The following is a 14,294-nucleotide window of genomic DNA, read 5'->3' as shown; positions in this document are numbered from 1 at the left end:
GCTAGGCTTAACTGCCTGGCTAAATAATGCTGCTTAACTGCCGGGCCAAATAATACTTAACTGCCTGGCCAAAAAATGCTTGGCTTAACTGCCCAGCCAATTAATCCTCGGCTCAACTTTGCCCAGTCAAATAATGCTCGGCTTAAGTGCTGGTCAAATAATGCGTGGCTTTACTGCTCGGCCAAATAATTCTTGGCTTAATTGCCGGGCTTTAATGTCATCGGGCATGATCGACTACTGATAGGCTAGCTGGAGTAAGGGAAGTTGGCCGAAACCTATTTCAGTATAAAGGGGCTACCTCTGGTGCGGCATAAAAACTGGTAAGTTCAAAGCCCAGAACACTGAAATTGGTTTCAAGTCGATTCTCTTAGTCATCCTAGTCAACTATACGTCATCAATTATCAAAAGACATTCATGATATACCGATGAATTTTGAATGTCGTCTTCAGGCACGATTGACTACTATTAGGCTAACTGGAATAAGGGAAATGGGCCAAAACCTATTTCAATGCTATACAATAGTGATATAAGAAATAACCTTGCCAATAGATATAATAAATCTCTTGCACCGGTACCGTTAGTAACAGTAGAAATGAAGACCAGATTTTACTACATTGTATCCTTCTCTTTGGTTACGGCTCATTTTCCTTTTGCCCACACACACACACACACACACACACACACACACACTGGATAATCTGTCCTATTCTTTACATATTTGCCTTTGTCCTTATACACCTGACAACACTGAGATTACCAAACAGTTCTTCTTCGCTCAAGGGGTTAGGTACTGCAATGTAATGGTTCAGTGGCTACTTTCCTCTTGGTAAGGGTAGAAGAGACTCTTTTAGAAGCTCTTCTAGGAGAAGGACACTCCCAAATCAAACCATTGTTCTCTGGTCTTGGACAGTACCATAGCCTTTGTACTATGGTCTTCCACTATCTTGGGTTAGAGTTATCTTGCTTGAGGGTACACTCGATCACACTTTTCTATCTTATTTCTCTTCCTCTTGTTCTTTGAATTATTTTTATATATCAGAGATACAATTTAATGTTGTTACTGCTCTTAAAATGTTTTATTTTAATTGTTTATTACCTCTCTTGTAGTTTATGTATTTCCTTGTTTCCTTTCTTCACTGGACTATTTTTCTCTGTTGGAGCCCTTGGGCTTATAGCCTCCTGTTTTTCCAACAGTAATATATGAATTATTAAAAAATCCTATTAAGCAAAATAAAAAGAAAGCTAGACTTTAATCAGCCAAGAGATCGCAGGTTTTAGAAGTAGGTACAGTAGGCCTATTCAACAACTGACCATATGCATGTAATTAACCAACTAAGGCAAAAATGGCACACCACTATGTATGGCATTTAAAGACTATGAAAAAGCTTTTAATTTTGTCAAAACTTTAGCAGTATTGAAAGCCCTTCAAAGACCAGGAATATATGATACTCATATTAAAGCACTTCAAGATACAGGTAGTACAGCAGTACTAAAACTACATGAATTTAGTGAGAAAATTCCAATTGAGTAAAAGAGTTACATAAGGAGACCCCATATCTCCTAAATTATTCACAGCAGGCCTAAAAGTTTTTAAGAATTTAGATTGGGAAAATGTAAGAATTAACATCATAACATTTGCAGAACTTAATTCTGTTGAGTGAGTGAATCATGGATGAAATTGAAAAAGATGATAGAAGATTTGAATAAAGAAAGCAGAAGTGTAAGACTGATGATGAATATGAAAAAAACTTAAATAATGTTCAATGAAAATGCAGAGACAACTAATGAGGGTTATTAGAACAGATAGTAAGTGTTTCCCCAGGACATGAGACTAAAATTAAAAGAAAGATAAGCATGGGATGGAGAGATTTTGGTTAACAAAAAGAGATTATGAGAAGTAAAATGCCGCTATCTCTACAAAGAAAAATATTTAATCAGACGGCAGTACCAACTTTGGAGCTTGCTAGTTACAACACAAAGAGCTATCGAAAGAATAATTATAGGATTAACACTAAGAAACAGAAAAAATAGCATCATTGATACGAGAGCAAACGTAAGTAGAGGATATTCCAATAACATGTAATAAAAAGAAATGGACATTGGCAAGGCATCTAATGAGGATGACAAATGATATATAGACATGGAAAATAAAAGAATGAGTCCATAGAAATTGCAAACGAGGTAAGTGAAGGAAGAGAAGATAATGTATTCATGAGTTAAGAAAAGTTGCTAGTATACACACGCACACACATGCGCGCACGTGCGCGCGCGCACACACAAACACACACACACACACACACACACATATATATATATATATATATATATGTGTGTGTGTGTGTGTGTGTGTATGTATGTATGTATGTATATATAATTATTTGCATATACATATAAACACAGATATATACTTTATATATATATATATATATATATATATATATATATATTATATATATATATATATATATATATATATATATATATATATATATATATGTTCATATATATTGTGTATGTGTGTGTGTGTCTACAAAATATGATTGTATTTACGTGTACACACACACACACACATATATATATATATATATATATATATATATATATATATATACATATATATATATACATATACATATATATATATATATATATATATATATATATATATATATACATATACATGCATATATATATATATATATATATATATATATATATATATATATATATATATAAATATATATATTATCATTATTACTTGCTAAGCTACAACCTTAGTTGGAAAAGCAGATGCTATAAGCCCAGGGGCTCCAACAGGGAAAATATCCCAGTGAGGAAAGGAAACAAGAAAAGAATTAAATATTTCAAGAACAGTAACATCAAATTAAATGTCTCCTATTTAAACTATAGGGACAAAGTAGGCGTAGGTGGAGATGGTGATGATATAAACTATAAAAAACTAACAAAACAAGAGGAAGAGAAATAAGTGAGAATATCGCGCCCGAGTGTACCCTCAAGCAAGAGAACTCTAGCCGAAGACAGTGGAAGACCATGATACAGAGGCTATGGCATTACCCAAGACTAGAGAACAATGGTTTGATTTTGGAATGTTCTTCTCCTAGAAGAGCTGCTTACCATAACTAAGAGTCTCTTCTACACTTACGTAGAGGAAAGTGGCTACTGAATAGTGACAGTGCAGTAACCCCTTGGGTGAGGAAGAATTGTTTGCTAATCTCATTGTTGTCAGGTGTATGAGGACAGAGGAGAGTATGTAAAGAATAGGTCAGACTATTTGGTGTATGTGTAGGCAAACCGTAACCAGGTAGAAGGATCTAATGTAGTACTGTCTGGCCTGTCAAAGGACCCCATAACTCTCTAGCGGTAGTATCTCAACGAGTGGTTGGTGTCCTATCCAACCTACTAACTACTAATATATATATATATATATATATATATATATATATATATATATATATATATATATATATATATATATATATATATATATATATATATAAAGTAGGATAATTCTTTACTCTGACATGGAAATTGTTGTTGAAAAAAAATTCTTTTCGATAAATTTGTTATGAATGATAATTCTTATGAAGAATTAGTTACGAAATTTTTGCAATTTAGTATCTTTTAATTTTTTTTCTGCGATACGAAATTTATGAAGTTTAATAACTTTTAATCTTTTCTGAAGTAAAAGACAGAAAAGTAAATTTTCGGCATAAAAATAACCGATAAAATTATGTTTTTTTATGGCAGAGAGAGAGAGGGTTGAACTGTTTGCTATTATTATTATTATTATTATTATTATAATTATTATTATTATTATTATTATCATCCAAGCTACAACCCTAGTTGGAAAAGCAAGATGCTATAAGCCCAAGGGCTCCAACGTGGAAAAATAGCCCAGTGAGGAAAGGAAATAAGGAAATAAATAAATAATGAGAATAAATTAACAATATATCATTCTAAAAACAGTAACAGCGCCAAAACAGATATGTCCTATATAAACTATAAAAAGACCCATGTCAGCCTGGTCAACATAAAAACATTTGCTCCAACTTTGAACTTTTGAAGTTCTACTGATTCAACTACCTTATTAGGAACATCATACCACAATGTGAGATTGTGAAATGCTAAATGCCTGATTAGAATCTATACGATAAAATGAATTACGAAATGCCCTGTAGAGAGTATGGCTCCCCTGCAGTATATAGGGCCAGAAAAGTAACCCTTAATGTAAAGTAAGTACTATGTTTAAAGAAGGAGTTAATGACAACAAACTTAAAATAAAGAAAGAAATAAAAAAGAAACATACGCGATAAGCCCCAGGATTATATAAACTGCGTAGTCAATAATGGTGATATCGATAGAGGTTCCTGAAACAACGAAATTACTTACCAAGATCAGATTACTTTACTTAATTTACTTTATGGATTGCTTTTCTAGTCATATACAGCAGGGGAACCTTACTCTCTAAAAGACCTTCACAGTTATTTTATCGTATACATTCCAAGGAATTTAGCATTTCACATCGCACATTTCTAAATTTTTGTCAAATCCGCTTTATCGAAGCTCTTGGAAAACAAGAAAGATTGGATGATAATGATGAAAATAAAAAAGAACAACAACAACAGGATTCAAATTAATGTCAAGGGTACGTCTCCTAAAGTCAAGGCAGACTACGTTCTAAACTTGGCCACCAGATGTCTCTGCTGATCTGGGCCCCCAATGTTTATGTTTTGTTATTGCTGTTGCAGACTTGACACATTTCGTCGGCTACCTTTCTTCTTTTGAATCTCTTCCATGTTGTAGTTTGAACTTCTTATGTAAGAATTTATCAACTGGCTTGGTAAGTTAATGTTTGGTACGTCACCTTTACGTTTTTTTTTCGTATTTTGATACTCAAATTGTTCCAATGTAGGTAATTTCACATGAAGGGAACTTACTCCTACCAAGGACATTGCAAATTATATGAACTTTCGAACTAGATATGGCAAGGCTCTTCTGTAGTACATTAAGGTTTTAGAAATGGGACTATCGTGAAGTTTTGCAACTTTTAGTAGCTCTAGCGTGATATCTTTAGCCTAGACATTACTTTTCATAGTGTTATGTGTACCGTAACAATAGCTTCGTATTATGGTATATCAGACCAATATAAAGAATGCTTTCTCTGTAAAGATAATTGATTGGGTTGTATGTATGATGACGTCCATGCCCCATGCTCCCCTAGTTTCAACCCTATCGCTAATAATGCTGCAGTCTAAGGGGGGTTGCAGGGTGTCGTTACCCCTCCATAGATAAGTAGGCAAGGACACAGGTCGTAGGTTACATTAGGTGGGGAAGTTTAGGTTAGAGGGGGTTCTATGCACGTGTTTCGGTCCGTCATTCTTCAAAGGCTCCTATCGATTTGACAAGTAATTTGATATCGCCTGTCTAAACGAGCTACACTGGCCCCAAAGGAAAGAAATACAAGAGCATCACCTAACCTAAGGTTACCCACCTAACCTATGAGACGTAAACTCGCCTACCTTGGGTGTGGCTATGCCCCCCTTAGACAGCATTAGGCCATATTCTTAGCTTACCCTAAGAGTAAGTCTTAACCCTGTCTTTGCTTCCCTATTGGCTTCATTTCTGGCATGGTAACACTAAATCAATATTTCATAAATTATAAAATAACTTTATATTGCATTGAAGACAAAGACTAACAACATTTCCTCCTTGAAGAAAATCAATTTGACAATAAGAAAGATTGTGCCGTTCTCAACCATCTGCTTATACCCATAGTATTACTTTGAACCCTAAACCTATGCTGTTTATTTTGGGAAAGGTAGAATCCTTTTATAATGTGAAAAGTTAGTCTACTTCCCTTATGGTACTTATCTGCCAGGCAAACTTGTGAATGACTGACAAAATTTACTTTGATTTATATCATCGGAGCCTTTGTATAATGACGGACAAGACCTCCCACATGCATAGAACAACACCTAACTTAATCTACAAGCTCTTTCCTTACCTCCTTACCTAAATGGGGTGGCTAACTGCCCCATGTTACCCCCCTCAGACTGTTGTATTGTTAGTGAAAGGGGTTGAAAATAAGGGGGTAATGGGGCATGATCATCAATTTGGTGGCTTTACTCTCCCCTTTGTCTAACTTTCAAAGGAAGGTACTGCCCTCATCACACCTCATGCTTTGTACTACAGGATTTTCTTAAAGGTCTTTGCATCATTACGTTAGCCCCTGGCTGTAATCGCTTCATATCATTCTACCTCACCTCTGTTCCCACTTCCTTTCATCCATATTGCTGTCAGACCTCTTCTAACTTCTACTTGTTCCGTAACTGAAATACAAACTACGCTATTTAATATGGGTAATTACTTTCGGCGTAGCTGAAATGACGAGCCATTAGAATTTTAACGAGGGTTAACTACCCCACCGCTAGTTAGCGGGGGGTAGGGAGGGTAGCTTGCTACCCCCCCCCTCACACACACCTGTGCTTGAGCTCACTTTGCTCTTGGCTTGGGTGGTAGTCGGATGTGTCCGCTGTCACCATCGCCTTCTTTGACAGCCATTGCTAATCTTTTGTTTGCTTTTCCTTTGACAGAGTGTGTGTGAAGTTGGTCTCTGCGATGCATAAGTGTCCTGGATTACCTGACCGCCCTTGTGGCATGTATATGTCGGCGGTCGAAACGGACCCCCACACCTTGTGTCCTTACTTTAGGGGCCAGCGGTGTGATAAGAATAATGTGTGTGGTTAGTGTAGGGAGTGGTCTACCTCCCAGTGGGAGAGGTTTTCTCGACGCCGGAAGAAGAAGTCCAGACGGGATATTTCTCCTTCGAAGGTTTCTTTGAAAGGAGAAAATCCCAAGGGCTCTTCATCCGTGGCCCAAACCTCCTCCGAAGCTCCCACTCGATCGGTTTCTTCCGAGAAACTGTTGAGTGGTAGCGTAGGCCTAGTTCTGTTGACCGATCTCGGGGTTTGGGAGAGGGAGTTGCCTCCCATAGCGAGGCAGCTCCTCCTCCCCTCCCTGGCCCTCCCTGGGGGGGAGGATTTTAATGTAAATGTGTCTAATAATGATTTGTTGCAGCTTTGGGCTTCCTTGGGGCTTGAGGGTTTGCCCTCCAAGGAAGCCTTGTTTGACATGATCAGGTTTGGGCAGCTGTCAAACAATCTCCGACTTTAGCAGAGGTTGATCCTCTGTCTATCGTCGACGTTGTTGTGGCAGAGGCTTCCGATGAGTTGTATCAAACCTCTGCTCCTGATGTTGCTTATGTAGCTGAAGGCTTAGTTCCCCCCTCCGAACATCCTTCGAGGGAGGAACCAAGTCCAACGGTGTCTCCTGCCAGTGATTCTCCCCCTCGAGGGAGTTCACTCACAGAGACTCTCTTCGGAGGACTGCTGATGGTCAGCCCGCTGACCCCACGGCCCCCAGAGGGTGTATAAGGCGTAAAGCCCGCCTTCCTTCACCTCACAAGGGTGATAGGAGGCGCCTCTTCGGTTCATCATCTCTGCAGTCCGCCGCAGAGGAACCTCTCTGTCGTTCTCCGACTCTGCCAGCTACGTCCCTGGACCTCTCCGCAGATCGTTCGCGATCTCCTTCGGTGGAAGGTCGTCCTTGCAAAGGACACGCCGACCTTCCACCCGCCAGACCTGCTGACCTGCCGTCGCCATTCCTGGCTGCTGACGCGCTGTGGGCGCCAACTCATCCCGTTGTAAATCAGGCAACGGTCCCTTCGGGGCACAAAGGGCTTTCGCACAAAATTGAGCCTAGGTCCCTTGCGCGCCAACGATCACCTGCGCGCAACTGCGTGCAAGCGCTGGCCTGCAGAAGTTCCTGTTATAGCACGCCAGCGCGCTGCTGCACGCTCTCATCCTGCTGCTCGCCTACGCGCCAACGATCTGTGCGCCTGCGATCTTCTGATGTGGGCGCAAGGGGGAAGATAACCTCTTCCCCTGCTCGCCAGCGCTCACCAATGCGCCATCAATCGCCGACGTGCCATCGGACCCTGCCTGGTCGCCATCCTTCACCTGCGCGCAATCTCCGACGCGCGCTCACGAGATTGCACGTGTGCACCCTGCGCGCCCACCTCCACAACCAGATGTGTGCTCTCATGCGCGCCCACGCGCAAGGGATATATCTCCTGCGTGCGTGCCCCCAACGTTATCGCTCTCACGGGCTCTTCGGCCAGATCCTGCGCAAGCGCTCATCCAGCCCTCTGCGCGGCCTCTGCCATCTCCCGCGTGCGCCATCGCTAACGCTCTCCCGCGTGCGCCATCGCTCGCCTGCTCGCCATTGCTCGCCCGTGCGCCCTCGCCATCGCTCGCCCGCGCGCCCTCGCCATCGCTCGCCCGCGCGCCCTCGCCATCGCTCGCCCGTGCGCCATCGCGACCCAGAGCGAATCCCATCGCGCGAGGTTGCAGGACAACGCGCGGCCAGGTCTTCATCGTCCCCCCCCCCCCCCAAGCGCAGAACTGCGCGCCCGCCGGAGGGAGGGAGGATTCCGGATAGGTCCAGGGACTTTTCTCCTTCTTTTCAGGCAAACCCTCCTTTGGTAACTACTCCTAAGGATCGAACGATCCCTTTCCCTCCAGACGGAGTTTCTGACAGCACAGCTGTCAGTCAGCAGCCCTGGTTCGGGTCCCTGGTCAGAGCGGTCATGCAGGCTTTTAAGCCTGTTCTCTCTGAGCTGGGCCACAAATCAGTGGCAGCTTCTACTCCCCTGAAGAGGAAGAGAGGAGTATCTGACGTGGTAACTTCTCCAAGGGCGAAGCTGACTCCTTTGAGGAAGGCCTCCTCACCCTCCCCAGACTTTCACTCCCTCCCCTTCGGACGAAGATTTCCCGTCCTCAGGGGAGTCACGCGAGGTGAGGTGTTCCCCTATCGCACCAATGAGGGAAACCCCACCTCGCGCCCGGAAGTCTTCTTGGGTAGGGGTGGAGAAGAGCCTCCCACCATCACTGTTGGAGTCCTGCATCTCTCCCTGGAGGGAGTCGAAGGACTTAAGACTTTACCGAAGTCATCCTCAAGGATTAGACCGGAGCCAGCCAAGCCCTCAGAGAACGTCCACGAGTCCCCCCAAGAAGAGCCTTTGGGGACAGGAGACTTCGCTGGTAGCCCTTTAGGAGGAGAGTACAGGAATCAGAGCATTCGTTCTGGCAGGTTCTGACCCTTATGAGGAATCTCAATGGGTTCACGGACCCAGAGATTCTCCCTCGTGAGGGGAAGGACACGGTCTTGGACAGAGTCTTTGGTACTCAAAAACCCTCAAAGGCCAGTGCGACTTTGCCCTGGTCTCAAGGGGTTAAGAGTGCCAGAGACAAGGTCGAAGGCCAGCTCTCCGAGCTTGCCTCCTCCAGCCGATCCAGCGCCGGTAAAAAACTCCTGCCTACTCGTGTCCATCAGAGGAGGTACTTTGACATCATGGAGGAAACTTGTTTAGCTCTTCCCCTACACTACTCTTTGGAAGAGCTTACCAGGGGAGTCCCTCTAGAGAGATTCTCCAACCGGCAAGTCTCGTTCTCGGCAACGGAGATCCTTAGCCATGAGAAGGTGGCGAAATGTGCCATGCAGGCAACTTCATGGCTGGACATCTGGCTAGGGTCTCTGGGCATCCTGTTATGATCTGAGGACTTGTCCAAAGAGAATACCAGGAAGGTCATGGAGACCTTATTACTCCCAGGCACTCGTACAATCGAGTTTCTAGCTCACCAAGTCTCGAACTTGTTGGCTAATGCCATCTTGAAACGTCGAGATGCGGTGTCTGAAAGATTCCGCCTAAAGGTCCCCATTACCGAGATCAGCAGGCTCAGACATTCTTCCATCTTGGGGAAGAATTTGTTCGAGCCTAAGGACGTGGAGCAGGCGGCTGAGAGGTGGAGGAAGTCCAACCAGGACTCTCTCCTACATAGAGCTTTAACTTCAAAGCCCTATAAACCTCCAGCAACCCAGCAATCACATCCTACCAAGACCACGAAACCAGCAGCTACAGCGAAGACAACGGTATCTAAGCCCTTTCCTGTCAAGGACAAGAAAGGCAAAAAGTCATCCAGGGGAGGAAAGAATCCTAGGGGTAGTGGCCGAGGCCGCAAACGCTAGGATTGACAGTCCCCCTGCATGTCCACCAGTGGGGGAATGCCTACAAAGTTGCACAAACAGGTGGCAGCAACTCTGGGCTGATTCCTGGACGATTTCCGTAATCAGTCAAGGATATCGCATTCCGTGCACAATATCTCTACCTCCCCTGATAGCGAATCCAGTGTCGTTGAGCTCCCTTGCCATGGGATTGGCAAGGGGGCAAGCCCTTTGGGCAGAAGTCGAGACCATGTTAAATAAGGGCGCTCTCCAAGAGGTCGTCGACGGGTCCCCAGGCTTCTTCACTCGACTCTTTCTTGTAAAGAAGGCATCTGGAGGCTGGAGACCAGTCATCGACATCCCAGTTCTGAACATGTTTGTCAAGCAGACCCCGTTCAGCATGTAGACGGCAGATACGGTCAGACTTGCAGTGAGACCGCAAGACTTCATGACTTCATGTGTACACTGGACCTGAAGGACGCGTACTTCCAGATCCCAGTCCATCCGTCTTCAAGGAAGTACTTAGGATTCAGCCTAGACAACAAGATCTACCAGTTCAAGGTGCTGTGTTTCGGTCTCTCCACAGCACCACAGGTTTCCACCAGAGTGTTCACCCTAATATCGTTGTGGGCACACAGGATCGGCGTCCGTCTCCTCCGTTATCTGGACGACTGGCTGATCCTAGTAGACTCGAGTCAGACCTTCTTCGACACTGAGACAAACTTCTGGGACTTTGCCAAGATCTGGGGATCATGGTAAATCTCGAGAAGTCTTCTCTGCTTCCTACTCAAAGACTGGTATATCTTGGCATGATCATAGACACTAATCTCCACAAAGTCATCCCATCAGACGACAGGTTAGCAAGGCTGAGGAGGGTCGCGAGTCCTTTCCTCAGACGAGAAGAGCTTTCAGCCCAATCGTGGTTACGTCTCCTCGGTCACCTCTCATCCTTGGCCCGTCTATTCCCGACGGTCGCCTCAGAATGATATATCTCCAATGGCGACTCAAGTCCCGGTGGAATCAGGGTCACGATTCCCCGGACGTCATGATACCTATGGGTCCTGTGGAACAGACGGACCTTCAGTGGTGGGTGACAGATGAGAACCTACGAAAGGGAGTGGATCTTCTCGTCCTCCCCCCGGATTTGGTGCTGTTTTCGGACGCCTCAAAGAAAGGGTGGGGGCCCCATGTTCTGCATCACAGGACCTGAGGCCTGTGGTCAGAATTAACAAAGTGCCTCCATATAAATCTGCTAGAAATGAAGGCCGTATTCCTGGCCCTTCAACAGGTCCAACAATACCTGGCGGGTCACTGTGGTGGTGATGAGCGACAACTCCACAGTAGTGGCTTACATCAACAAGCAAGGAGGTACCTTTTCAAAGCAGCTATCCCATCTCGCAGTAGAGATACTGAGATGGAGTGAAGTCCACTCGATTCCACTATCGGCTCGCTTCATTCCAGGCAAGAGGAATGTGCTCGCCGACAGTCTTAGCAGAGCATCTCAGATAGTGAGTACCGAGTGGTCTTTGGATCATCTAGTAGCCAACAAAGTCCTGACTTTGTTGGGTTCCCCGACTGTGGATCTGTTCGCTACAGCGCTGAACTTCAAGCTCCCGCTGTACTGCTCCACAGTCTCGGATCCTAAGGCACTCTGGCAAGATGCTTTCCAACAACGATGGGACAACATCAACGTGTATGCCTTTCCCCCGTTCTGTCTGATGAGGAGGGTGCTCAACAAGACCAGAATATCGATCAGTCTCTTGAAGACCCTTATAGCTCCTCTATGGCATCACGTGGAATGGTTTCCAGACCTTCTGCAACTCCTAACGGAACTTCCGAGAGAACTCTCTCCACGACACGAGCTACTCAAACAACCAAACGCCAACATCTTTCACAAAGCCGTAGCTTTGCTACGACTTCACGCCTGGAGACTATCCAGCATCTCCTCGCTGAGAGAGGATTTTCGCAATAAGATGTGAACAGGATGTCTGGACACCTGCGAAGGTCATCCGCTGGGGTCAATCAGGCAAATTGGCGAGTTTTCTGTGGTTGGTGTCGTGGAAGGGGTATCTCTCCACTCGATGCCACTATTCCAGCAATAGCGGAGTTCTTCGCGTATTTGCGAGAAGAAATGCGCCTTTCAGTCTCGGCAGTGAAAGGCTATCGCTCAGCCATAAGTCTAGCCTTCAGGCTCAAAGGAATGATCTTTTCTTCCTCGCTGGAACTTTCCCTACTCATACAAAGTTATGAACTTACCTGCCCTCAGTCGGAAGTGAGACCTCCTCCATGGAACGTGGTTCGAGTTCTCAGGTCTCTTAAGAGACCTCCCTAAGAACCATTACGCCAGGCTTCAGATCGCCACCTAACTTGGAAGACGGTGTTCCTACTAGGTTTGGCCTCAGCCAAGCAGGTCAGTGAACTTCATGGTCTCTCATACGACATCGCCCATTCAAGGGAATGGGGGGAGGTAACGTTCAGATTCGTCCCTGAGTTTGTTGCTAAGACTCAGAATTCGGGAGTGCCGGACCCTCGGTTCGACTCTTTCCAGATTTCGAGTCTTTGTTCTGTAACAGATGACCCAGACCATCTCCAGATTTCGAGTCTTTGTTCTGTAACAGATGACCCAGACCATCTCCTACTGTGCCCAGTAAGGAGTCTGAGGCTATATCTCAAAAGAACGGCTGCAGTTCGCCCCCAAGTGCAGGCATTGTTTGTGAGCACTGGGAGAACGAAGAGGAGGGTTACCAAGAATATTATCTCGGCATGTATTCGTAGGGTGCTGAATGGTCTCACAGACCCCAACTTATTTATCTTAAATTCATAAACCCAGTCCAATCATTAGTCTAACAATATTGGGTATAATAATGATTTCAAGCAAGGATGGACACTGTATCTATAATTAACTTTCACGTACCTTGTACAGTGTGTGTCAAATGAGTTTGATCTTCATTTCTGTCATGAAGGAATAGTATTGCAGTTTAGGACCCCCTTTAAGAGCTACAATAGTGGGGTATCGTACCAGAGAGAAATCTTGATTTTAAACAGGGACACACCAAGCATGATAATAATGCAATAACCAGTTGTAAAAATGTATGGTTCATGTATTTTGCAGTGAGTTAAAACATCATCTAATCACTTATAATTTAAATAACTTCCCGTAATGGATCTTTGTTCTGCCATGGCTCGATTCTCTTGCAATTAAGCATTCTTGGCGGTCTCGTACGGATTTTTCAAGCGTGTCATGATTTGGTGATTACTTCTATGACTAACAATTATTGTATAGAAAATAGTGTGATATGAGCATAATCAATTACTGTAATAACAAACTTAAAATAAATTGCCAACTCTTGAGACCGAAGTTATAAATAGTAATTTGTCTTCATGTGATGTGTATTCCATTTTTACATTAAGAATTACAAAATATTTCTGACATCTGCAGTTGATGTACACTGTGGAACTAAAAGTGATTTGTTCTTATTCATAATAAAAGCCTTCGACCTTTGATATGTGTATGACTTCACCGAAGCTGGAAACGGCCATTCAAACTTTAAACAAGGTAGTGGTATTTAGTAGTAGTAGCTGGCAGGTGACAGGTTGGCCACACCTACCTATTAGGTAGCAAAACCATCACTTTGTCTTCGGCTGCTGAAGAATAAAGACATACTTTTCAGCTCCTCCATCTGGCCGTTTTAATCTCTTAAGTTTTCTTTCGTTTTGAATATTGGTCTTGCAGTCGTGTCCAAGGGATATTACTATTGGAATTTCAGTGTTTCTCAATAAAACTGTAATTGCGTTACAATTTTTGTGCTACATGCTTCATTATCAGCGTTCCCCTTGGGATAGTCTGCGTGCCACGGTTTGGAACCATATGATCATGCTGTCCCATGTTACTTGTGTGTAGCTGATAACCTGTCTAAGGAAGGTTTGTTCCGTAACTGGAATACAAACCTCGCTATTTAATAGGGGTATTACTTTTGGTGTAGCTGAAATGACGAGCCATTAAAATTTAACGAGGGTTAACTACCCGTACCGCTAGTTAGGGGAGGGTAGCTTGTGATTGAGCTCACTTTGCTTTCGGCTCGGATGGTAAACGGACATTGCCGCTCTTCATCCTCGCTGAATATTGGCAGCCATGAATGACTTTTGCTTTATCTTTTTCTCTTAGTGTGTGTTTGTGAAGTTGACTTCTGCGACCATGCGCACCTGCCCTG

At 43.9% G+C, this 14,294-nt stretch overlaps 1 protein-coding gene across 3 annotated transcripts in view; it reads left to right on the top strand.

The window, feature by feature from the left end:
• The window catches only part of DCAF12 (DDB1 and CUL4 associated factor 12-like protein), a 198,135-nt gene that overhangs the window by 81,694 nt on the left and 102,147 nt on the right, over positions 1 to 14,294 (top strand). Inside the window, exon 1 of one of the 3 annotated variants that reach the window (XM_068363828.1) lies at positions 4,704 to 4,861. The exons of 1 other annotated variant lie outside the window; for it this stretch is intronic. Coding sequence is in view for 1 of the 2 variants with exons in the window: in XM_068363827.1 (XP_068219928.1) it covers positions 4,870 to 4,876 (7 nt within the window). In the remaining variant the exon portion in view is untranslated. Of the gene's footprint in view, positions 1 to 4,703; positions 4,877 to 14,294 lie in introns of those variants that run through there. One more of the 3 variants, XM_068363827.1, reaches the window with a different exon arrangement.

This window comes from Palaemon carinicauda, chromosome 40 (genome assembly GCF_036898095.1).
Source record: "Palaemon carinicauda isolate YSFRI2023 chromosome 40, ASM3689809v2, whole genome shotgun sequence".
In the NCBI taxonomy this organism is placed as follows: Eukaryota; Metazoa; Arthropoda; class Malacostraca; order Decapoda; family Palaemonidae; genus Palaemon; species Palaemon carinicauda.
The sequence above is the reverse complement of the archived record's forward strand: the minus strand, read 5'-3'. Positions and strand labels throughout refer to the sequence as shown.